The sequence below is a fragment of the Lissotriton helveticus genome, chromosome 4_1 (assembly GCF_964261635.1).
Source record: "Lissotriton helveticus chromosome 4_1, aLisHel1.1, whole genome shotgun sequence".
NCBI classification, from domain to species: Eukaryota; Metazoa; Chordata; class Amphibia; order Caudata; family Salamandridae; genus Lissotriton; species Lissotriton helveticus.
In genome coordinates this window covers 165,210,852-165,237,264 of record NC_136063.1, presented here as the reverse complement: position 1 = coordinate 165,237,264, position 26,413 = coordinate 165,210,852, and the positions used below count along the sequence as shown (strand labels likewise).

Below are 26,413 nucleotides of genomic sequence, written 5' to 3'. Positions count from 1 at the left end.
TGGGGTGTGCGGGGTGGGGGGGGGTCTGTCATTTTGGTTTCCCCCCCCCCTTTTTTTCCTTTTTTGGTTCTATGGCTCTTATGTATCCCCTTTTTTCGGGACGCGGTGTCGGCATGTGGGCCCCCTGGGGTGTTTTTTGCTAGCATGGGCCTTCTGGTCTCCCTGCCGTCACGGTTTGCTACGCATTCATTACTCCTATTACCACTGATTCCATGTGCCGGTCTATTTTTGAGTGCCTCGTTAGCCATGGGGCGCATGCTGGGATGCTGAGTTCTTTCTTCCCCCCCTTTTTTCCCGATGTCCTTTCCCTTTTTCCCCTTCCCCCTTTTTCTTCCCTCCCCTGGGTTGTTGTAGCGGAGGGCTCTTTGTTTTGCAAGCCTATTTTTTGTTCTGTGTATCATTGTGTGTTCTCGTAGTGGTGGGTGGGCGCTGGGCAGCGGTTGCAATTGCTTATTAATGTGGGACTCATGTTCTGCCTTTGCCAAAATGTAACTGTTCTTTTTGACTTTTCCTGTGTTCTGTACTACTGCTTGCTCGCGGCCCGCCACGGCCCTCTGGACCTTACTGATTGCCATTATTCTGCTATACCCCTTCTTCTATTATAAAATCAACCTTCTCTCATCCTGCTCGTGGTGGTTGCTCTGTGGCTTTTCGCCTTTGATTCCCGTTTGGATTACTGTGATATCCTGTTGGAGCTCTGTCCTGACCAATGTGCTTCTATAAGTGTGGTGGCCGGCCCGATGGGTTGTAGGCCCGTATTTGTGAGCAATTTCTGCACAATAAAGGTTTAAAAAAAAAACAAAAAAAAAAAACCTCTGCCTCATCACTCGACCAAATTTTCACCCAACACAACAAAGGCTTTACTGGCACCAAGTCAGTTATATACTTGGTCATGTACGGAAAACGAAGCGGTGCTCTGGGGGACTTTCAGGTTTCATCTCAGATATTTGTTTTGAATGGTCTGTAGTTTGTTAGCTGCCATGTACCCCCAGACCTCGCTTCCGTACAGGACCCTAGAGATACAGAAGGACTGGTAAAGCTTTAAAATCACCTCCAGAGACAAGGTGCCTAATCAATGAGCATGGTTAGCAATGGCTCCCATTGATTTATTCATGTCTCATAACTTCCCCTCCATCAGATGTTTCCAATTTAAATTTGCAATGAATAAAATTCCTAAATAAGTGTGAGCTCCAGCCTCTAAAGTCTTAGATCGGGTCGCCCGAGTGGCAACTTCCAAAACATATGATTTTGTGAAGTTGGCTGACAGGTCCAACTCATTCATAAAGGAAGCAAATCCATCAATCAAGGCCTGTAGGCCCACCGGTGTGCTTGCCATCAGTACTGCGTCATTCACATATAATAAAACTGGTCCTGCTATTTTGCCCACCATAAGGGTGTCAGTCTGTGGTGATATCAGGGCAGATTCTAGGCTGTTGATATGTACCGTAAAATACACCCTTGGCAAACCCTCATAGTACAATTAAAATGGTCTGTAGGACCTGCTCCGTGAGAGTATCTGACTGCAGCTGTAGTATGGGCATGGAGGGTCATTAATACATTTACAATAGTTGTCTCAAACCCCAGGGAGGCAAGTAAGGCCCACAATTTCTTGTATTTCGGCTGGTCAAATGTACAGGTGAGATCCATTAAGCCCAGAAAAAAGGCTCTAGGTTAGGCGACTGTATATTTGGAAATTAAAAGGTAAAGGTTTAGGCACTGTTCTGTAGTTGATTTTCCTGAGCAATTTGATTTGTGTCAGCCTATTTAATAAAACACTACCCAAGATCTTGACTGTAGAATCAATGAGGGATATAGGGCGGTAACAGTAGGGATTATCCCAGCCCCCTTCTTAAAAATCGGGATGATAGTAGCGGTAGACCATGAAGGCGAAACCCCGTTCCTTACTGCAACGTTTAACACCCTAGTCAAAACCGGAGCCCATACATCTATGATGTCCCAGAAAAGTCTGTAGGTATCCCATCTGCACCTGGAGCTTTATTCCGGGACAATCCCTCAATGCCCAGCCTTACTTTGTCCAAGAAAAGGTGACAGGGGTATCGATCGGGCAGAGTTCTATCTCATTAATGGATCCCTCACTGTGTCCGAAGTTATAAACTCCTTCATGGTGGGCAATCCATTGTTCTGCGGTAATGTGATGGCATAATGCAGGTCTCAATGGCTCTGAAAACCAGGGTCTATATATGACTTGCCAAAAGAGAGTCCAGCCCCGCTGCTCACTCGCTTGGGTTAACTCGTACCATGCATGTCTTTGTAGCAAACGCCTCCGTTCTTTAAGGGTCCCCTTATAATTATTGCAGCAGTTTGCCACCCAGATTCTATCTCAAGGGATCTGTTTAAGGCCCTCCTTCAAGAAACAGAGGGCCCGAGAACACTCGGTGTTGAAAGATTTCAGATGTTCTTAAGGAGGGTCAACTGCCAGAACTGTTCACAAGCTAGCAATTGACTGGGTGATGCAGTTAAATGAACACATTTAGTCTCTTCACTAGACGCTAAGGGATCTTAGCAAGTTAGGATCTCTTGTTTGTCGCGTTGTAAAAAGAGAGTGGTTAAAAGCCTTAGTATCTAGCTGCGACCAGTGTAGGCGCCTCCCCAGATTAATTAAAGATAGTGTGCCCACAGTTGTACTAGGGTGCCCCATCTGAATACCCACCCCTTCAAGCACTAGGGTCAAGGGATTCTGGTCACTAAATGGGCTATATTAAATGTTAAAAGAAAATGGGGACCAATCCAAGAAAGCTGAGAATAAAATGTAGTCAATAATCGTTGAGCATTCCCTGCCTTTATAGGTTTGGGGAATATGGGATTTAAAAAAATTAGACATCTTATCTAAGGTAAATATTAAACCAGAAGCATGTAAAAGATCATTCAATTAAAGACCTTCTGGGGAGTGCTCCATATGCAATCCCTCTGCAATTGTGCATGTTCGCAGACTATGCAAGTGTTGTAATGAATCTAAACGTGGGTGACAGTTAAAATCTCATGTCACAATAAGATTCTCCTGGGAGAGACCTTCTCCCAGTACTGAATCAAGGACGCCGCTTAGAACTGATAGGCTTGAGGGTCCTTGCTTCCTCCTTTTTGTATTATAAAAATGAATCAGTGTCAATCACAGTGATCTTATCACTACTAGTTTGAGGCCCTGTAGTACTTTAGAGTCTCACTTCAATGGTTTCACTGACCCGCATGCTTAAGGGCTACAAAAATGTTTAGGCCTACGCTCGCTCTGCCTGCCCTTGAGCCCACCGCCGGGTGGAAAAGGGTCTTTAAACTCTTGATCAAAAATGATTTTCATCTTCCCTGGTTTCCTGGAGGCAAATAATGTTAAAAGATCTACTGAACAAAATCCACCTATTGTCTGCAAATATAGCCGCTAGGCCAGCCTCGTTCCAAGAAAAGAAGCTTAAATATTTCCCAGTGCTCTGATTGTCACTTAAGTTTCAGACAGCCAGGTGTGGGACTTCCCTAGGCGGTAATAAGGGTGAACTTCCAGGTCCTACAGAGAGCCTCCTCTCTGCCCGGTCAATTTCTTTTGAAATAGTCCCCACAGCTTTCGCTATAAAAGAGTCAATAGTTATATGCTTTGAGCCAGTAGGAGTTGTAACGGGTGCAGCCTTCTTCTTCCCCGTTTTGCCCAGATTGCAGGGAACCAGAAAAGGCAGAGGCACGGGCCGGGACTAAGGCACTTTGCAGCACTATATAATCAGTTACTCACTGTGTAAGCTTCTTTTGAGTCCTGTAACTAATAGAGGGTCCAGTTTCAATACACCCCTTGCAGATTTGAAGGACTTATGAGTCGCCAAGGCACCAAAATATAAAAGCTGCCTAAATTCAACAGTGAAAAGACAGAGGTCCTAGTTTTTGGTGGCCAGCTTCTGGTTTCGTTCACAGCATGGTGGCTTCCAGAGCTAGGCAGGATCCCCACTCCGTGCAACCAGGCTAAGAACCTCTGAAACAATGTGTCATCTGTCTTTTACCCCTCAGAACAATCGTACAGCTGGTCTATGTCAAATGCTGCTCAAAATATTAAGGAAAGTGAAGCCTCTACTACCTGAGTCAGCTAGCTTGCAAAATCACTGCTCTCTAATCATTGTATGCCTCTATGGAAACTTCCTCTTCTTGGGACTATCCATCAGTCTAACCAACCAACGTCAGAAGGTTCAGAACGCTGCAGTCAAAGGCATCTTAAAAATGACTACACATCAGCCAGTGTCCTCATGAGTTAAAGAATTGCACTGGCTACCAATTCAAAAGAGATATATAATTAAAACAAATTGTGCTTGGTGCACAGAGCTCTGCATAGCACTGCCAGTGCATCCCTTAGATGTAAAATTGGACCTTCCCACCCTCCCTGAATGCTGTGTTCGTAAAACACTAGTCTCCTACATATTCCATCATCAGGAACACTAGGATGGACGGCAAATCTGTTTCCTTTCTATCCGCCAAATGATGGAACTCACTACACCACCACCAGAAGACTATCTCGCTGCCTCTTTTTTTTTTAGAAAATAGCTCAAAACTTAATTGCCACTTCCTGGTATAATTCTCTGGCCAGCAGTGGTTTATGCTTAACTATAGCACCAGGACACCCTGGAATGGAACTACAAATAAATATATATATATATATATATATATATATATATATATATATATATATATATATATATATATGTAGCAGCCCCGTCCCGTAGAGGGGCGGAAGACCCCAATGATGAAGCATGACACTGAATCAGGTTTCAGTGTGTGAGGGGTATTTTAAATTTTTTTGAACACTGCCCTTCCTGAAATAAGAGAAGGTGCTTAGATTTTGAGACACCATCATTTACATATGATTAGCACTTCATATAAGATTAGCACACACATATGCACGTATATATATCCATAAAAAATAAAGTAACCAACTTGAGTTTAGAGATCACTTCAATGAATGAGTTTGATGTAAAGGAGTCGAAATGGGGATAGTGGAGGTTGTATGTCAGAATATCTTACACAGAAATAATGTCCAACATAGATATTGTGTTCTATATATTGTTTACAAAATATTATTAATTCCAATGGAGCCGATATTTTTGTAAACAATACTTAGGACAAATTTATGTCAGATGATATTCTAATACTAATAGTCTGCTACCTCACTACAGTAGCGGTGATAGTGAGGGCGGAGTAAAAAGAAGTTAGAGCTGATGAGAAGAATATTGAATGTGTTTCTTATAGTAAAGCTTTTTTTGAAAATTATAAAACATTGCTATATAGCTACACAAGATCTCAGCAGTGCATGGAGCATTAAGAGAAAAGTTAGTGTTGTGGGATAGTGTCTGCGGACGAGGACTGAGATAAGGGTGGAGATAGACGTAGACTTTGATTTGACCAAGAAAACAATACGGGTTAATTCTTTGAGTGCCTCCTTGTGGGTGTTCTACGGTGAAATACTTCTTCCATCTTCATACGTAGAAACACATTTGAGTCTGCAGGTGTGAAGAGTACATTTATCAAAACAAGTATGGCCCAAAAAGCGGGATCACGTCTTGATGAGATTGGTTTGTCTCTTCGGAGATGGTATCACTGATTGTATGTTCGAATATCTAGTTTTTAATATAGTGCTACCATAACATTGTGACAGAAATATCAATGACCAAATATACTGAGAAGGGAAGTCTATATTGGTAAGTATATAAAGAATACATTTATTATTCATAACTACACATCTACTTACCTTACATATATATACTGTTAAGATATACATATATGAAGTTAAGTATAGTGAGGCCATAGTTACCTATATATACTTACCATTTGGTTTTTAATTATCAGTATTTCTGCTACAATATTATGGAAACATATTACTCGGACTCGATACATAGACTCGATATTCTGGTAACATACTGGTGTGAAGAGGGTTTTTTGTCAAGGAATTGACATTTTGGTGGATGCAAGATGGGGAGGGTGTGGGATGTTAATAGTTATGAGAATTAGTGAGGTGTCAAAGGAGCAGTGGGCAGTGATTAGGGGAAGTGGGTCAGTGACGTGGAGATAAGAATGAAGTCTAGTTTGCCATAGGCATCATATGTGCACTGAAGAGGGAATGAGTGTTGCCTAATATCAAAGTTGAAATCACCAAGATGAACAAGTTACTTACCTTCGGTAACGATATATCTGTAAGAAACAGTAGTTAGTATTAGATTCCTTACCTTAGAATATCCCCAGGCGTCAGTCTGGATCCGGAAACTTTTGCGTAGCAGTACCCCTGCGCGTCGGTAGGCGTCGTCTGCAGGCGTCCCCTGCGGCTCCGCGTCGTCGGCGTCGTGCGCCGTGATGACGTCGCTGGAGTATATAGACGCCTCCTCCGCGCGCTGACGTCAGTTCTTTGCACACAGCTTTTCCGCGCCAGAACACGCAGAGCCATGTGAGAACCAACACTGGTGCCATGTGAAACTAGGGCCCTGAAAGGGATGTCCTTAACCCTAGGTATCAGTTCGCAGAACGGGGAGGATGGGTGGGGCGGTAAGGAATCTAATACTAACTACTGTTTCTTACAGATATATCGTTACCGAAGGTAAGTAACTTGTTCATCTGAAAGAAACAGGTTAGTATTAGATTCCTTACCTTAGAATAGATACCCCAGCAATACCAACCCCGGTGGTGGGTCTGCGAACCAATACAATCCTACACCAGAAAATCCTGGAGGACCGAACGGCCAAAGAAGCCGTCCCTCCGGACTTGACTGTCCAGGCAGTAATGCCTCGCAAAGGTGTGCAGCGAGGCCCACGTAGCCGCCTGGCAAATGTCCTGCAAAGGGACTCCCCGGCCCAGGGCAGTAGTAGCCGGCGTGGCCCGAGTGGAATGGGCCCTCAGCCCAACAGGAGGCTCCTTCCGAGCCAAAGAGTAGCACGCTTTGATGCACAGGACGACCCACCGAGAAATGGTTCGTTTCTGTACCGCCCGTCCCTTCTTCTCACCCACGTAGCCAACAAACAGTTGGTCATCCACCCGGAACTGGCGTGTGTGATCCATATAAAATGAAAGCGCACGTTTTGGGTCCAGACGATGGAGCCGCTCTTCATCTTTTGAAGGATGCGGAGGCGGGAAGAAGGAGGGTAAGGTGATGGACTGCCCGATGTGAAAAGCAGAAACTATCTTGGGCAGGAAAGAAGGTCTAGTTCTAAGAACCACCTTGTCTGGATGAATGGACAAGAAAGGAGGTTTCACAGAAAGAGCCTGGAGCTCACTCACTCTCCTGGCAGAGGTGATGGCAACCAGGAAGGCCGTCTTTAAAGTCAGAAGACGGAGAGGACAGGAATGAAGCGGCTCAAAGGGAGCGCACATCAAGAAAGTCAGAACCAGGTTCAAGTCCCACTGAGGCATCACGAACGGAACAGGTGGATACATGTGAGTGATGCCCTTCAAGAATCTTGTTACAATAGGGGACTTGAACAAAGATGGCTGATCAGGTAGCCTCAAGAAGGCGGAAAGGGCCGAAAGGTAGCCCTTGATAGTGCCCAGAGCAGAGCCCTGCTGGGCAAGAGAGAGAAGAAAGAGGAGAACCTCGGAGAGAGGGGCAGAAAGGGGATCCACAGCCTTTGCTGTGCACCATGCCCCAAATCTGTTCCACCGGCAGGCGTATACCGACTTTGTGGAGGGACGCCTGGCTGCCAGAATCACATCACAGACTTCAGGAGGCAAGTCAAATGGCCACAACTGTCGCCGCTCAATCTCCAAGCATGGAGGTGGAGACTGGACAGGTTCGGGTGGAGGACCGTCCCCTGCTGCTGCGACAGAAGGTCCTCCTGAAGGGGCAGGCGGATCGAGGGACCGACTGACATGCTGAGTAGCTCGGGATACCAGTACCTTCGAGCCCAGTCCGGAGCCACAAGGATAACTTGTGCCCGGTCGCGCCTGATCTTCTTCAGCACTCTGGGCAGAAGTGGTATAGGCGGAAAGGCGTACAATAGACCGCAACTCCACTCGCGCCGAAAGGCGTCGCCGAGCGAGTGCCGTCTTGGAAACTCCAACGCGCAGAACTGATGACATTGCGCGTTCTCTTCTGTGGCGAATAGATCTAACCAAGGCTCTCCCCATTGCAGAAAGAGGCCTTTCGCCACGTCCGAGTTCAGACGCCATTCGTGATCCACCGAGCACCGACGGCTGAGTTCGTCCGCCCTGGCGTTCAGAGAACCTGCCAGGTGTTGAACCATCAGAGTCACGCCCTGACGTTCCAGCCATTGCCAGAGGCGCAGAGCCTCCTGGCAAAGGGTCCACGACCCCACTCCGCCCTGCTTGTTGCAGTACCACATGGCGGTGGTGTTGTCCGTGAACACCTGCACCACACTCCCGTTGACAAAGGGGAGGAATGCCTTCAGTGCTAGGCGAATCGCCCGCAGCTCCAACATGTTGATATGGAGCCGGGACTCCGCCGGAGACCAGATGCCTCTGATCTCCGCCTCTCCCAAGTGGCCTCCCCAGCCCTGGAGGGACGCGTCCGTCACAACTACGTGCTCCGGTTGGGGAAGGGAGAGGGATCTGCCTCTGACCCAATCGCGGTCCGTAAGCCACCACTGCAACTGTCTCGCAGTGCCCTCCGAGATCAGGACGTGGTCGGATAGGTTGCCCTGATGCTGGGCCCACTGAAGCTTCAGGTCCCACTGCAGAGCCCGCATCCGCCACCTGGCGTGATGCACCAGAAGGATGCAAGAGGCCATCAGACCCAGAAGCCGCAGCGTCAACCTGACCGAGACCCGGGATAACGGCTGAAAGATGGGAATCAGAGCCTGAATATCCCGGACCCGCCGTTCCGGAGGATAAACCCGAAACTGCGCCGAGTCGAGAACCGCCCCGATGAAAAGGAGCTTTTGAGAGGGACACAGGTGTGATTTCGGCACGTTGATGGAAAACCCCAGCTCGTGCAGGAGGTCTGCCGTCATCTGAAGGTGGTGGACGACTGTCTGGGGCGAGCCCGCCTTCAACAACCAGTCGTCGAGGTAGGGGAAGACTGAAACCCCTAACCGGCGCAGATGAGCTGCGACCACCGCCATCACTTTCGTGAACACCCGTGGGGCGCTGGTAAGGCCGAATGGGAGCACGATAAACTGAAAGTGCTCGTGGCCTACCGTGAACCGCAGGTAACGCCGGTGGGCCGGCAGGACGGGGATGTGAAAATACGCATCCTGCAAGTCCAACGCTACCATCCAGTCTAGCGGGTCTAGAGCAGCCAAGACCTGAGCCAAAGTCAACATCTTGAACTTCTCCTTCCGGAGGAAACCGTTGACGTTCCGTAGATCCTAGATAGGACGCAGGCCCCCCTTGTCCTTCTTGGGTACCAGAAAGTAGTGGGAATAGCAACCACACCCTACTTCTGGCCCAGGAACGCGCTCGATGGCCCCGTTGGCCAAGAGGGCCGTAACTTCCTCCTGCAGAAGTGTCAAGTGGTCCCCCGACACACGGTGGTTCTGCGGTGGCATGGCTGGAGGAGTGGTCTCGAAGGGGAGGGAGTAGCCCCTTCGGACGAGCTGCAGCACCCACCTGTCCGATGTGATAGTGCGCCAGCGGGAGTGGTGACCGTCGTGGACATCGCCCTGCCCAGCGAGTCGGTCATATCAAGACCACACCTGATGGAATACCTCGCCGCGTCTCGGCCTTCAACCATAGCCTGGCCGAGCTTGTCCCGTACCTCCTGCGGGCATTGCGGCAGACACTCCGCGACCGTATCCCACAGAGAGTGGGTGTAGCGGCCCAAGAGGCATGCGGTATTGCAGGACCACAGTCCCGCACTCAGGGACGAGAAGACCTTTTTGCCAAACTGGTCGTACCTCTTTGATTCCCGGTCGGGCGGGGCCGACGGGAATGCGGATTGGGATGTTGAGGCCTGGATCACCAGACTCTCAGGGGTGGGATGGGTGGACAGGAACTTAGGGTCGTCCGAACACGGACGGTGGCACCTGGCAACGTTCCTATCAACAGGCGAGCCTGAAGCGGGCCTGGACCACGTGCCCAAAAGAACGTCCGTCAAGGCTTCATTGAACGGCAGCAGAGGCTCCTGTGGGCATGACTGCGGTTTGAAGACCTCGGTGAGGATGTTAGGTTTCACTTTTGCGACGGGGAGCTCAAGGCGCAAGGCCTTGGCAGCCCTCATCAGCACCACAGAATAAGCAGCCCCAGCCTCCGACGCCACAGTGGGAGGCGAGACAAAACCAGGGTTAGGAGAGTCGTCCAGACCACTGGCATCACCCAAGTCACCTGTCCAGTCCACGTCGTACTGACACTCGCGTGACAGAGGGTCCTCAGACCCCTCCCAACCCTCTCCATAATCTTCATCACCATATTCGGATTCAACGATGTAGACCGGCTCCTCGGGGTCAATGGGCCCCATCGGCGCCGGACTCGGCGTCGGACGACGCCGGTCCGACTCCGCGTCCGGAGTTGGAGAGGGAATGGGGGTGGCGCCGCCCGGAGCCGGCGCCGGAGCCCCGACGCCGGCCGGAGCCGGCGTCGGAGGCACGGCGCCGCGCGGAGGCGGCGCCACGGGTTGCCCCGATGGAATCGGCGCCGGAGAGGCCGGTTGACCAGCCGGCGTCGACCCTGAAGGGCCCAGCGGCGCCGGGGCCGGAGCCGCCGGCGGCGTCGGGGCCAGAGCACCCGACGGCGTCGGGGCAGGAGCACCCGAACCGCTCGGGCCCCCGGACGGGACTACGGGCCCGCAGGCGCCGTAGGCCCCGTCGGAGGAGACAGCGCCCTCATGGCCATGAGGAACTCCTCTATCTCCTCGCGTGACGCGCCTTGCCCAGGGACCGACGGGTATGGAGCAGGCAGCGCCGGCGACCCACGCGGGGCCGCGGGGGCGGGGCCACCCGAACCCCCGGCCGCATCGTGCGAGCGTCGGGGGGAGTCGGGGGTGCGATGACGACGCCCCGACTTCTTGTGGGCCTGAGGAACCGGAGGAATGGTGACGACTCCCGGAGCGCTCGTGGCGGCTCCGCGACCGTTCTCTCGACCGCTCCCTCGACCTCCGGCCGGACCGGGACCGCTCCCGGCGCGGGGCCGACAGCCGGAACTCGAGCAGCTTGCGGGACCGCTCCCGTCTAGCCTTACCCGTCAAGGCCCGGCAGTCGACGCAGGACTCCACGTCGTGGTCGGCGCCCAGGCACCGGAGGCAGAGTCGATGGTGGTCGGTGACCGACATCAGGCGGTCGCACCCGTCACAATTTTTAAAACCGGGCATCCTACCGGCACCTAAAGAGTTAGAGTAATCAAAAAACCTTGGTCAAAAGACCGGAGTACTGCTCTTCGGATCTGCGCTAACTGGCGCGGAAAAAAGAAGAACTGACGTCAGCGCGCGGAGGCGGCGTCTATATACTCCAGCGACGTCATCACGGCGCACGACGCCGACGACACGGAGCCGCAGGGGACGCCTGCAGACGACGCCTACCGACGCGTAGGGGTACTGCTACGCAAAAGTTTCCGGATCCAGACTGACGCCTGGGGATATTCTAAGGTAAGGAATCTAATACTAACCTGTTTCTTTCAGATCCATTTTTATGTTGACTTAGAGTCATTTACATGGAAAGCATTATGACACTAGTAGGGCCTTGCAGTGATAACAGAGTCTGATTCCTTCCAACCTTAGTTTTTAATATTTCATAATAGACCAGAGCCTACTTAGGCTTGTGATGAAATATACTCATTAGTGCAATTGTGTGTCGTGTGTCTCAATCAATAATATGTGGGTGAATTTCAGTAATCCATACCACACGCTGACTTATTTACCTGTCAATATCTCTTGACTGACAGGCTCTATCACTTTCAATCAGAGAAGTCTGTTTTTGCACTGGTAGAACCTGTTACATGTTTGTGCTTAGCCCACATTATCATGCTTCTAGGTACTAAAAAAAGAGAATCCTCCATGGACAGAGAAAACACAGCAGTTCCGTCTTATCTGGCCATCAAATGGTATTACTGTGTTTAAGCAACCTCCTCAGTTATAAAGAGGCAATTTGCTTTTAAAATTACAAAATCCTTTTCTGTGGGAGTCCCTAAAGAACCTCAGAGCTGTATGTATTACACAGCCCCTCCAACTACTGGTGATGGTCCTGCAGCAGAGCCTCAAATAGATCTTATAGGCACTGTGTAAACAACACCTGTTTAGATTAATTCTATGTAGTTTCATCTATTAAATATTCTTTTTTGATATCCTGACTTGCTTATGCCGGTCAAGTGTCAGCTTTTGATACTCCTACCTTAACGGTAACACATATTTTTCATCTTAACCCACAAAACATCAACATTAACTTTTCTGATAGTATAAGACTGCAGGCTTGAATGTAAAGTGAGATCCCTTACCAAAAGTTGTAGTTCAAATGTTAAGCTGAATGCAACTCTTACATGTGACTCCAGTGAATAATGCCATTGACTTTGTCCCTGCTCCGCTAGAGACGTTCACCGAGAGCAACTGAATGACTGTAAAACACTGCTAGACAGCTCCACAAAGGCAGCAGTGTCTTTGTGCTCTCAGGGCTATGCTACGCTGCGAAAAACAAAAACAGCCCTTTGCCAACATTGCTCCTTGCGGTTCAATAATCTATAAAGTGGTAAAACTCGAAAAGCATGTCACGCCTCCCCTTGTGAAGTAAGTCTGGCGACCTGAAGTCTGAAAGGCTGATCTCAGTAAACATTGCCTACTGTAAGTGGTGATGTTAATGATTCAACAATTCAGGAATTCCCATTAACTAGCAAAGTAAAACTCTACAGTGTTATTTTCCAGCAGTGGAAGAAACCTCCTGAGATGGTCTTGTTGTTACAGGACTGGTATCTTCCACAACATTTCTGAAAACATTTCTCAAGGCTAATATCACTGCCAGAGTCCTTAACGCTGACAGTGCACACTGAAATGTTTGCGAGTATGGAATAATGGTGAGCCACTATTAATAACACAGCAAACAGCAACTTCTCATGAAGACGTTATCTACAAACTACGCTTGCCTATATGTTGTTTATTGTAACAACATGAACGAAGGACTGGAAAATGACAGGATCTGTGCTTAAGGATGACTGTCTACAAACAGAGGTTCTTGCAGACATAACTTCATTTCAGAAAAGCAAAATCAAATATATACAGTATAAATTGAGCTAAATTCCGGATTACACACTTGAATGTCTAAGAATTCCTTACTCAGAGGTGACAAAGGCATGCTCCTTGATGGTGTGCAACACGTCCAGGAACTTTATTTTGGAGGTGAGCGTGTGTCCATGGTAGATGATCGGCAGGTCATCTGGGCCATCCCAACAGTCCACTAGGAAAACAGAGATCAGAAAGTAAGTCGTTGTAATACCACTCAACGCTCTTTCCTTGTCCACCAAGGCAACGCTGGTCTTATCAAATATTCCCATTCTAGAGATAGAAAAATAATGAGTACAGAATTCCAGGTCTATTGCGCCTAATGCCATCATTATCAATCCAAACCTGAAGGACTTGTGGTTTGTGCTGTCACCAGCACATACTAGTTCACGTCTATGGCTGAGAAGCAGTATTTAATAATATATACCAACAGGATAATTCTGCAGATCCTAAATGCAAAAAGTGAAAAACCTAATTTCCTGAGGACTGTAATGCCGTTTTCTATCAGACAGTGATTATAATGCCATCAATTGATTCACATCGACATTCGACACGGCTCACCTGTAATGGGAAAAGATCTTTACTTTAACTTTAAAGGGCTTTCTTCTTTTTATATTCTTTCAATTTTTGTAAGCCTGGGGCTTGGAAGGGGATACTTGGTAGCTGACTAGGTTCTGAGGTCTTTTACTGGCCGAAGGGGGAGGAGAAGGCGGTTCACCTACAGATGGTGTAATGTGACCGGTTTTAGTCTTCATGCATGCCTGGATCCCTTTGGCAAATCATTGGCTGCTCATGAATGGAGTGTTGAATCTGCTTTGGTAAAGTGGCTCAGACTAGCTAGTCATTTAGCTCTGCTTTGTGGTGTGTCGATGAGATATGGGGGTTCAGGTACAAACCACTGTAAGTTGGGAGGTGCTCATTATCAAGTCCGTATTAACGCATCTTTTTCTCAAGCCAGTCAAAGCTCAATCCTTCATCTTTAGACTATACCTCTCTTTATTAACTTTGCCTGGCAGCCATTTTGGTTCTGAGGCCTTCTTTACACCAAACAGGGAAGAAAGGAGTGAGCAAGACTCCCGATAAACCTTCCAGTATGTTTGGCCGCTGTGTTTTTTACTTCACAATGCCATTTCAACAGGAGGACGTGCTCACTATACGTGATCATACACAATCATCCCACTTACGAATGACTTTCACATATAATGAGAAATATGGATGTGGCCTAATAGCCAGAGCTCCTGACTTTAGATCAGGGGATCCGGGTTCAAGTCCCAGTGTTGGCCTTGGGAAAATCCCTTAATTTCAGGTGCTTAACAAGCTGACCTTATGTAATGTTAGCTGGTGCTCATGTAAAGAGCTCCAATGCCCTTGGGCAGTAAATATGCTATATAAAATTGAAAAATATATATGTATATCCCAAAATGCACCACCAGGCATTGTTTTAACACAAAAATGGATATGAAGCCTTACCCCATACTCTGCTGCTGAAGGAGTTTTTACAAATGTGCTTAAATAATTGGTATCAACACCAAGATTTTCAGAAGCCTTGTCATTTTAGCGAACATATGCCACAGGCCAGCACCCTAATCTGAAAAGTGTTTCAGCTCCAGTTCAGTTCATCATCTGCCACTTATACGGGCAGATCAATATTTTGGCCATAGTCTAATAATGATATATCGAAGGGTGTGGTGTAGGTCGTGACATTAACAAACAATTGCTGTTAGAAAGAAATGCATAAAATTGTAAAGCAGTTTGTTAATTCACAACATTTTGAAAGCCCCTGATCCTGCCACAGGAGATGCAATGGTGAACTTTAAAGTATGTGTTTCTTCATTGTCTCCACTGCTGCTATTTGAAAACCCATTTAGCCCAGGAGTACTGTATCTTTCTTTTTACGACGTAAGCAAATTTATATTATTGCACAACCTCTCAAGACAGCTTTCAAGGCTTGTGCAAGATATAAAAGCCTTATACAAATTCCTGTGCTCCCTAAAGTATTAGTTATAAACCTTTGGTAGCATTCTTTCAGATGGATATAACCGATCCAGCAGATTCTTTATGGAAATCCTCTCTCAAACTGGATCTGTACATTTTCCTGAAGCATTATGTCATTGGCACCAGGTGGCACTGTGCACTATCATCCATGGTCACCAGAAGTGACAGCAGGAACCATAACACTTATAGGGTTTGGCGTGAGCCATTGACTTCACTCATCATTTTCTACAATATACCAAATAGCAAACACTGTCAGGGAAGTCTGGACAGACTTCCTGGACACATCTCATATGACCACAGTACTAGAAACCCTGCTACAGTTGGGATCTATCGCTCATTCTGTATCAAACCTTTACAGCGCACTGAAAAGGGACAGACTCAAACGTCTCTTTAGGCCACGGCATTGATGGGATCCTAGACGCATCACTCACAGACATGGTGTGGAACTCAACCCCAGTCAGTTCCAATCCATATCTAGAAACACCAGTAGTGCACTTCCACATAGCGCATCGCTTATATTTGGTGCCCTCACAACTGCACAGATTATTTCCAGCTAGATCACCAGAATGCCCCAGATGCAGGGAGGGGGAAGCTGATTTCCTTCATATGGCATGGAGCTGTGCTGCTTTGCTTGAATATTGGCCTGGGGCAGTAGATAGGCTTTGACACATAGTTAGGCTTGGGCTGGAACGCAGTGTAGGGCATTGCTTACTGAATCTTGTCCCTCTGCCCCGGGAGTCAAGATTGCGGCGCAAGTTCACCTCTTTGGGATTGGTATTGGCGAAACACCGAACCACTATCCATAGGACATGCTTTCAGGCCCCAGGGTTGAGAGCATGGGAGAAAGATGTTCAAGAGTGTGCAACAGTGGAGGCAATACTATTAAAAATGGTCCACACAGACGAGAAAGTGCTTGTGGATCTGCATGACTGGTTTGAAATGTTAGACAGCTGGATGGGGAAATTAGACAATGACCACAGGAGCAGATGATGAGGTTCAATATGTATGCAATATTGCTGTGGACGAAGAGTTGGGCGGTGTGAAATGCTGCTGTGGGCAGTGTTGAAGGCTCTGCTTTGTGTATTACATCCCGCTGTTGTTTCATATGGCCGTTCTTATACAGTAAATGCATAAATAACTTTTTTTCAAAAAGTAAGGGGTTTGTGTCCATTCAGGTTGGAGGGGTTGGCCTGCTGTGGAGAGTTGAGTGTGGAGCCTGACCATAGACCAGGCTCTTCAGCCAAGTACCCACACCGTGCAAAGGTCAAGCGCAGGGGGAGTTGGGCGGGGAGGGGTTGTGAGTAGGGCCTGACCACAGACCAGACCCTGCGGCTAACCTCATGTCACAAACTGTTAGGATAGTTACGTATGGTAATAACATTTTACTTTAAAGTGACATTATACTTATGTGTGATATGGTAATATTAACTCACTTTATATTCAAATGCATTTTAGTTTAAAATGTTACATATAAATATTACACTCAATCTGACATTTTCACCTAACTATAGCATTAATTTAACGTTTTTTCCTGAGTATATATATATATATATATATATATATTCCTTAGATTCTTCAAATTTCGCCCCTTGCGATAGAAGTACCGGCACAGCACCTGGTAGATTTTAACAAAGATTGTTTATTTACACACCATGTGCAAAATAACATGCATCGATTAGGACGGCCTACGCGTTTCGGCTTCTACAAGCTTCTACAAGCCTTCCACTGGACCAATATATATATATATGCACACACACACACACACACACACACACACATACCATATATATATACATATATATATATTTATTTCACTTTTCCAGCTCAGCGTGGATGGCACTATGCTAATCATATTCTTAAAAATTCTGCTAGGACAATAGGCATTTGAGGTGAGCCGTTTTAGAGTTTCTGGGGTGTTGTAGAGTGTTCCATAGAAAGGAGCTGCTTGCCACCTAAAATCTGGGACCTACCCAGAGTTCTCTACTTTTTTTGTATAATTTAAGAAGCACTCTGACTCTGAAAGGTATTGCTTTGACTTTGAATGGGTGTGCTCCCTTGTGTCTGTACAAAGCTATGTCTCTCTGATGAGCTCTAATAAGAGCCAAACATATGTGTCAGGAAATCTTTGTATTAATTCCAGGATGGCAAGGATATTATTTTACTAATCCAAAGCAGTAATCCCATGCCTGCAGAAGCAAAAGGCTTATCAACGTGGCATGGATGGCACTAGTTAATCATATGCTTTAAGACTTTGATGAAAAAAATGGCAAAGGACTTTGTCACTTTAGTAGCTCAGCGAGGGTGGCAGTATGCTAGTACTATGCTTAAAAACTCTGCTAGGGTGTGTGTTTTTATTCACCCATCAGGTGCCCTTTACATACACTCCCGTTTCTGGCTATTAATGAGTAAACAAAGTCCAGTCTTTGCCTAATGCTGGTTCATCTCAGAGTCCTAAATGCATGATTGAACATCAGGCTTGACCTGAGGATCACACGTTGGAATCCCAGGAATGTGAACTCAGTATTTTATCCTCCTAAGTTGGTAAATGCAGTCTCACTGAACTCAGTAATGATACCTATTATATACAGTGCCTAGAAACAAGAACAAAAAAATACTCGAGTGTAATGTGCTACATAAAAAGGTGGACTAATGGTTCCTTAGATTGGGAACTTCTACTTCCCAGGCTAGCACCAAGGCATGCTTCTGGGACAAGATCCAGTAGTGATGGAGAGTCCAACAATAGGCACTTGTAATCTAAAATTGATGGTCAAGCATAGTTATGAGAATCAGGTTGTGGTTACTGCAAACAGATCTGACAAGAATGGGCCTAAACGAGGTTCTGGAACTTGGCTTTTCAGGGAGGTCATGGAGGGTTGTCTGTTGCTAAGTGAGCAGTCCCTACAAAATGGGAAAACAGAACTGTTTGAGAGGCATGAGAAACATCCTAATCCAAGCACTATATAACTTTTTTTGATTTGAGATGGAATGGTAAAGCAATATTCTCTCTTTATAGGTCACTGGTTGTCAATGAAGTGATTAAGCTGCTTAAAATGAAGAGGAGGAGGTCTATGGATGGAGTAGCAGAAAACTAGTTTTGAGACAAGTACATTCAGAACAGCTATAAGCAGAGAATTTACTATATTCCAGAGACTTTATACAAAATGAAAGTTACCAGATTGGAGTTCAGACCAAGACTAAATATCTTTGAAATATAAAAAGGGTCTGCTTAATGAGAAAGGAACAACACAACACAACAGCACCCAGAGATCAAGACCTGTGCGGTATGCTCTAGAGGCAAAGTGAAGCCCGGCATGTGATCACGCAGGGAATCAAACAGGTGTGTTTTTGTGAGGTTTCAGATGGCTGATCCTCAGCGGCTAATCCTCTGTGAAAGGAAACATGCATATGAAGCTCACCCTTACCAAGTGAAGAGTGAACACATTTATACTTAAATTAGTCTAACTGTGTCAAAGCTGTCTTTGGATTAGCGAAAAATAGCTGCCATTACTAAGGAAGACCAGGCCCTGGGAAGTAGGTCCTAGACTGAACAGATGTTGAAGAGTCTTGGCATCCTGTAGTAGATCATCATGAAATCCTAATAACAGTGAATAATTATTTAAAATCGAGATTTTAGTAAGTTCAGGCAGACCGTACCAATGTTTGCGCACAACCCCAGAGGTGTACTCACACTCTATACATCGGCAACCCATTCTCAGGCAGCGGGCGTAGGCTTCCAGCGATGATTCACTTGAGAACTGGTCCCCAGTTAAATACCTTCAAACAAAAACAGCAAAAAAAGATAAGCAACAAATGTGGCATGTCACTATCTTTTCATAAACAAATTCATAACTTCTAGAAAATACAGCATAATTCCCTAAATTCAGTGCTGGGCTCTTTTGCTGCTTCTCTTGCTTTCCTGTTCTGGGATTTCTTACTGTTCACCGAGTTTCTCAGTGTGCATTAATATTTCTCCATCGCTGACATCACCTTAGTTCCACCTAGAATGCAATACTATGCTATTCTGGTTAACATCAGTCTTTACCCTGAGATGCAGCCAACACAGAGCATTACTTTATTATCTTCTTGAGCGTAAAATATTTATTTTGGGATGTTTTGATATGGGCCCTTATGAAACCTTTAACTGAAGTTCTCATCACCTTAAGACTTTGATCCCAAGGGAAATGTCCCTCAGATGTAATTAGCCTGTGAGGCTAATGTTTTTTAAGTTAAATACCTCTGTTTTATTAGCCAACAGCTTCCCATCTTTTACAATGCCTCTAATTCCAGTAGGTGTCCACATACTAACACTACTTCCCATATTCACCTATCTACCCAAGATTTTAGACTAACCATCAGAAGAAACTATTAATACTCTGCTGTGTGTAATCATTAGCCCAAACTGAGCATTTCGTAAAAGGTTTGCAATAAAAACTTTCAATATGTTTTCCAACGCAGATCGAAGTTCCCTGAAGAAAACGTTATTTGCCGAAGTCTTATTTCTTCAACATGGGTATTCTTCATTACATTTGTAAACATAGATTATCACCATCTATGTGGGGAATGTGTGAAAAATCTTTTTAATCAAGGAGAAAACATTTTAATACAAAATTATGTTTTGCACTTTGCTTATTTGCAAAAATACAGTGTTGCTTCTTTTTGTATTTTTACATCACTCCAATTTAAACTAAAAAAAAGGCTTGCGTAGGTATTCTGGCGAAAACGTACGTTTTCATTTCTCCCTTTGAAAGAAAAAGTTAGAGAAATAGGAGTAGATGGACAACAGTCTCATTAGACCTTAACCTCAGTGCAGCAGGCTGCTCCAGAGTCCTGAAATGCAGTGCAGTGCCAGTAAGCCACAGTTTCCTTTATCAGTCACGTTAAAGGAAAGATCTTCACCACTATCACCTTATCCTTTCAACTTGTATGCCACTGGAATATTGCATTTAGAATATCGTCCTGTCAAAATATTCTGGATGCAGCACAGACAAGGAAATGCTACGTTTGTGGATGATTTTATTTTTATATTTTTATAACAGTATTTGTAGAGCGCATCAGCTACCTCAAGCAGAGGTGTGCCGGTGCTTCGCGGTCAACAGAAGGTGAGGGGGTTCAACCGTGGTGCTAGCATTGGCTGAAGAGCCAAGTCTTCAAGTTCTTTCTGAACAGACGTTCGTACTTGATCAGGCGCATATGGAAAGGCATGGAGGTCCACAGTCTAGCCGTCCCCTCTGTGAAGGACTTGCCTCCCATACGGGACTTAGCAAAACAAGGTACACAGAGCAGGTGCTGGGAGTTAGATCTCAGCCTGCGTTTTTGTTGATATAGACAAAGCCTACGCTTAACATATCCCCGTCCACCATCTTGCAAAGCACGAAGGGCCAGAGTCAGGGACTTGAACTCTATCCATTTAGCTGCAGGTAGTCAGTGAAGTTGTCTGATACACAGAAAGATGTGGGGATGGAACTGGACTTTGATTAATTAATCTTGCTGCCGCATTCTGTACCATCTGTAATCTATTGATCAGATAGGCAGGCAGTCCCAGGTAAAGACAGTTTGCGTAGTCCAGCCGAGATGTCACAGTAGCGTGGACTATGACCCTTCGACAATTCTCCAGCAATAGATGCAAGAATTTCCTCAAACTTCTCAACTTTCCAAGCATGAGGCTGATAAATGATGGACTTGGGCCGAGAAAGAGAGGTCCATTTCCCATTTGACACCCAGGTTTTTCACCGTGTTTGTCAGTAAAGGTGACAATCCCATTTCTACTAGCCACCAAAGTTCAGCAGGTGGAGGAGATGCCTGGCTGAAGAACAAGACCTCCATCTTGTCCGAATTAAGTTTTAAGCTGTTATTATTCGTCCAGCATTTATAATGTCCTTCAGACACCCCTTAAATCTAGTAAAAGAATCAGCAGAGTAATCCTTGAAAGAGAACACCAGCTGGGTGTAATCCACATAGGAGACTGCCTTCACTTCCCAAGAAGCAATGAAACAGAAAAGTGGCACCAGATGGGTGTTGAAGAGCAATGGACTCAAGGCTGAGCCCTGAGGCAACCCACACCACAGTGGCTTAGGTTCCAGTTGATGGGGTTGGAGAAAGACCCTTTGAGAGCGGTCTTTAAGGTAAGACTGGATCCAGGAGAGTACTACCCGCGCAAGCCCAGCTGTTTGTGACTGTCCAGTAGGATTGGGTGCGCAACCGTGTCGAATGCTGCGGACAGATCTAAAAGAACCAGCATCACTGACACCCCAGCGTCTACAGTCATTCTTACAGAATCCGCCACCTCCACCAGTGCAATCTCAGTGATAAATCCTGACCGGAAACCGGACTGAGTGTCATTCAGGACCTTCTATGAAATTGACGAGTTGGCGTTGCACCAGTTTTTCCAGCATACTCGTGGGTGCGGCCAGTAGTGAGATCAGGCGGTAGTTGCTAAGCTCCATCGGGTCAGCGTTTTGCTTTTTTAATAGGGGCAGTAACAGAGCATGTTTCCACATATCATGGAAAATGCCAGTGGAAAGCGAGGTATTCCAAATGTGATTAAAACAGGGTTAATCAAGTGAGCCGATGTCCTAAATAACTTCGTTGGACATGGATCCTCAGGAGAACCAGCATTTCAGTATTTTAGTTGGGTCCCTTTCGCTCTTTCTTGAGAAACCCTGTGAACTCACTGGAGTATATAGCCATCTTGCAAAGTCCCTCAACGACAATGAATCCCAAATGTCTTTTCATCATCTGAAGTTGAAACCTCAGAAAACCAAAGCCCTTCTACTGTCCACATCACACTTCACCATGCAGGGGCAAGTCTGCCTTGATAAATCAAACCTGCTATACTGCAAGCTAACCACTGAGGAAAGTGCCAAATCTCAGGGATTTAATCTTGACAAAAGGCTTAGGGCTGATTCACAAACTATATTTTGTAGTATGTAAAGTAGTACTATCGCAGTACTTGATACAAAATGCAGTTCACAGAGCTGCATGTGGAAGAGGTGTGGCGCAGCAGCCAGGGTGCCTGACTCCGGACCACAGGGTTCACGGTTCAATCCCTGACTCTGGCGGCAGGTTAGTCCAGCGCCATGTGACTCTGGGCAATAGCTTGCTTAATCTTCCGGACGGCCCCCAGCACCGGGACACCTCCGTCGGAGGCAGCTGTGCGATTTACAAATGCTGGCATTTATTGAAAAATGAATGGGTGTATAAGAGTCAGGATGGATGATTTAGTAGGTGTGTGACCGACTGTATAAGTGAGTGATTAATTGTGTCTTACTTAATGCATGTGTTAGCGACTGATACAGACATTCACACAGTTTAGGTTGTCAGTTGGTGTGTAAGCGGTTGCATGGGTTGGTAAGTAGCTAAATGAGGATCTATATGGGCTATTGATTGGTTGTCCGAGTATCTGTATGGGTGCCTGAGTGTCTGTGTGGGTGGGGGGGTTTGACTCTGCATAGATGTGTGAGTGGATGATTCATTGGGTGTATGTGTTGAAGACTGTATCTGTGCAGGGCTATATGGCTGGGTGAGTGTGTGTATGGGTGTGTTGGTTAGTGAATGGATGCCTCATCGTTACATGTGTGAGTAACTGCATATGTGAAAGGCAGTATATGTTGATGTTGGAGTGTATAAATGACTATATGTGAGAGTGAGTGGTTGTGAGAGTGCTTGTATGGATCAGTGTGTGCTTGTATTAGTTATTGTATTACAGTGTAAGTATGTGTTAGTATATGTTTAAATAAGTGAGATGGTATTTGTATAACTGTACAGGTGAGTAAATGAAAGTGTGATTAATTATTTCCATGACTGACTAGGTGTGTGAATAACTATATGAATAAGAGGCGGTGTGTGAGTGTCTGTATAGATATGTGAGTGCATATGATAATGTGTATTGGTGGCTGTCTGTATGTATGAGTGACTGTATGGGTGAATGAGTGGATGTGTGAGTAGAGCTAGGAAGTAGTGAGCGTATATGTTCTAACTGGTATTGGTGTGTTCATGGTTTTGAAAATGATAGTCTATATTTTAGAGTGGGTTCTCAAAAACTACTGAACGGATTTACACCATTAAAATAAAAAAAAGGTCGCTTTCTGAACCAAGCTCTACCTTTCTGCCACATTTGGGGTAATTCCATTCAGCAGTCCAAGCTGTAGCTTGTCGCAACATTTTCTACGGAAATTAACATGGAGAAAACGACTTTTGGGACCCCCCCTTTTTTCTCAGCCCCCGCTTGACGAATCACCCTCAAACTTTCAGGATAGGAGCTGACCTGGATAGACTTTTTTGGGGGAGAATTTCAGAAAGATTCGTCAAACGATGCCAAAGTTATTAGCAAATCAAAAAATGATTTTCCTATGGAAACTAGGTTCTTACTATAACCACCTACTGGCGACCGCCAGTAGGTAATACATTGCCAGGTAGACAGGATAAACATAAAATAAAGTGGATTTATTGGATATGCCAGGAGTATAGAGAAGTCTCAGTACAACATATACAGAGTTATGTTAAACTAAACATATTCTGGAAGACTCTTGAACCATTTGTATGTCTATTTTGAAGGGAGAATCTCAACAGTGTTGCCTCTTAAGGAAACTGAATACCAAAATGGGTAAAACCATTACCTGCTCATAAAAGCATCTAGTTCTTCCCAAAACAATCCCACTGGCTATGCACTGTTTAGGGCTAGCTAGATTTGTGAGGTAAATAAGAGTTCTATGTTTTCGAGAATCCCTTTTGGATATTCTTACTAATGATGCAGGGTTATAGAGCGTGAAGTGAGGTTATAAGGGAGAAAAAAAGACAATGCAAGCTTATTCTTATATTTGAAAATACTAATCCAGCCAAAAGGGTGAGTTCTCAAGAAACCTTCATTCGTACGAATGCCATAAAAGGTTTGTTGACAAAACCCCTTCACCAATGTATTGGATAATTTTAATGCTTTCTTGCAAAAATAGGCGCCTTAGAAGAAATCTGTGCACTGAGTCAAATTGAGTGAACAAAACTTTAAATAGGACTATGCACAAGTCACACAGGATATGGTCTTACCTCTGAGGAATGCACTTTGCTTAGGCTTTTATGACATATTTCTGATAGGCTGCCATCTGAAAAATGTAAGAAACTGTGGATCCAGGACAGACCTCAAAATCCCCTTTACTGGATATTTGGTTGCCGTGGTTTATCTGAATCCCCATATTCGGTAGGATTGAGATGAGCTTCTGCCATGAATTTGGAAGACGTGTGGCAAAGTCTAAGCTAAAGAGAAGTATTTGTACTGCCAGTGATGATTGTTGATTGTGAACATCAATTATTTGTTATATAACTTTATAGTGAGGTAGTGGAACTACACATATTAGTAGACTAGTCTTCTTGCTATAACTGAGAATATATCAAGCAAGCATCCTTAGCTATTCCTTCGCCACACACTGATTACAGTTGTACAGTTGAGGGTAGATCTGAACTTCTCTTTTGGGCCTTTTTTCCCACCTGGATGCTTAATTGTCCAATATTTGCTTTTATAGCATTTGGCAGAGGGCCAAAAATAGGAAATGTTACTTACCTGTAATTATGATTTTCCAGCACCAGAGTAATGAAGGAGGTTAATGCTTTGAGCTTCAGACCAGAGAGAAGGGTACAGAGGGTGGATCACAAGAAATCCATGAAAGATGCCAATGCTGGAAAACTAAATCTATGAAAGATACCAATGCTGGAAAACTGTCAACACTGGTTCGTAGCTTATTTTCTTTCTCCAGCATTGAATCTTTCAAAGATTCACATGTTTGTATCTGATTATCAAGCAGTAAATATAGTAGGAACTGGGATGCAGGTTTGCTTTCATTGAAAAAGGGTACAGAGAACTCCTTGTTCAACTAAATAATCTATCTCTGCATTCATGTTCAGTCAGCAGAGTCTGAGGCATGTGTGTATGTGTTTTTCAACTTTGAGACACAACATGATGTTGTGGAGTGGCACTTTAGTATAAAGAATCGCAGTAGACAACACACTTCTTATGGGGTGTGCAGTCACTTTACCCTTGCAGGAATGGATTGTTTTCTTGTGACAAAAGGTCATCCCCTGTTTAGGGAGAAAATGCCCCCTTCCTGATATCTAAAGGAGATAAAGAGATTACCTGAGAATATAATGTTTTGGTGTGATCACCAAAGACATCAATGAACATTGAGATAATGCAGTTTCCTTGAAGATGAATTTGGACGAGCACCACCGACTCATTTACATGCAAATCCAAAGGCAACAAAGGATTTTTATCGAAATTGTTAACACCTGAGTATTGCTTACATATCTTCAAGATTTCAAGGCTAAAGTTAGTCTCTTCAGACAAGGCGGTGCTAACTTCGGATGTTGGCCATGGATTACAGCCATCTCCCTGCCCTTGGTATGATATACATTCTTATGCCTCTGAAGGGACTGAACATATTAGTAGTTCCCTAACCTCCAATCCACTTTCCAGCACTTTCTCAGAATTACATTTTCCGCCTTTGTCTCTAAAATATTTTTTTTCACTATATTGGTGCTATTCAAACTTTCCATGAATAAACAGCAAGTGACAGAGTTGGTTCTTTCCAAACCCTCATGGTCACTTCTACAGTCTGTAATGTCTTCACATCCCCGCCTAATGGGGCACTACCATCTGTATGCCACTTCCTAGTTCCTGTATCTCCCTATGAAAGGAGCTGTAACTCTCAGTACCATGTAGCAATCAATGACACAGCTAGAACTGATTAGGAGGGTGCTGAGATGGATAACAGACAGCCTGCTGTTCAGGTCACTGCTGAAGAGGATAATGATGAACTTGAAAGATAGTTTCTACTTCTTCTGATCCGAAAGAGTCTTGCCATCATTGAGTATTTAGGTGGGAAAGATGTCAAGTGCTCAGAGGAGCTAGATTTTTGTATCATTTTGGACAACCAGCATTCAAGATTTTGTTAATGTCTTTGAACTGTGGGCTGGTACTGAATGAGCCATTACCTCTGTTGAAGCCATGAAAGTACAGGCACCTCTGGTCACTCCAATTCAGGCATTTCCAGATGCTGGGATTTAGGTGGGAAAGATGCTGGTAGATTTACATAATCTTTTAGGATAGCACTGATAGGTACTTCACACTAAATGTGCATGGACAACCTTGTTTCATTCATGCAGATGTTTGCATATAACACAATTAAATAACTTTTGTTTAGGATTCAGGCAGAAGAGGCACTAGAGGTGTAGATCACTGGTGAAAATGATCCTTTGGCCATGTGTCCTCCTGGAGAGGACTACCTGTAACAGTGAGGCAAATACCTCCCG

General features: G+C 45.4%; 1 protein-coding gene across 1 annotated transcript in view; it reads right to left on the bottom strand.

The window, feature by feature from the left end:
• Positions 1-26,413, bottom strand: part of LOC144828457 (1-phosphatidylinositol 4,5-bisphosphate phosphodiesterase gamma-1-like) — a 617,664-nt gene that overhangs the window by 183,409 nt on the left and 407,842 nt on the right. Inside the window, exons 12-13 of the mRNA XM_078686634.1 lie at positions 18,807-18,892; positions 13,178-13,298 (exon numbers count right to left, since the gene is read on the bottom strand). Of these exons, the coding sequence (XP_078542760.1) occupies positions 13,178-13,298; positions 18,807-18,892 (207 nt within the window). The remainder of the gene's footprint in view (positions 1-13,177; positions 13,299-18,806; positions 18,893-26,413) is intronic.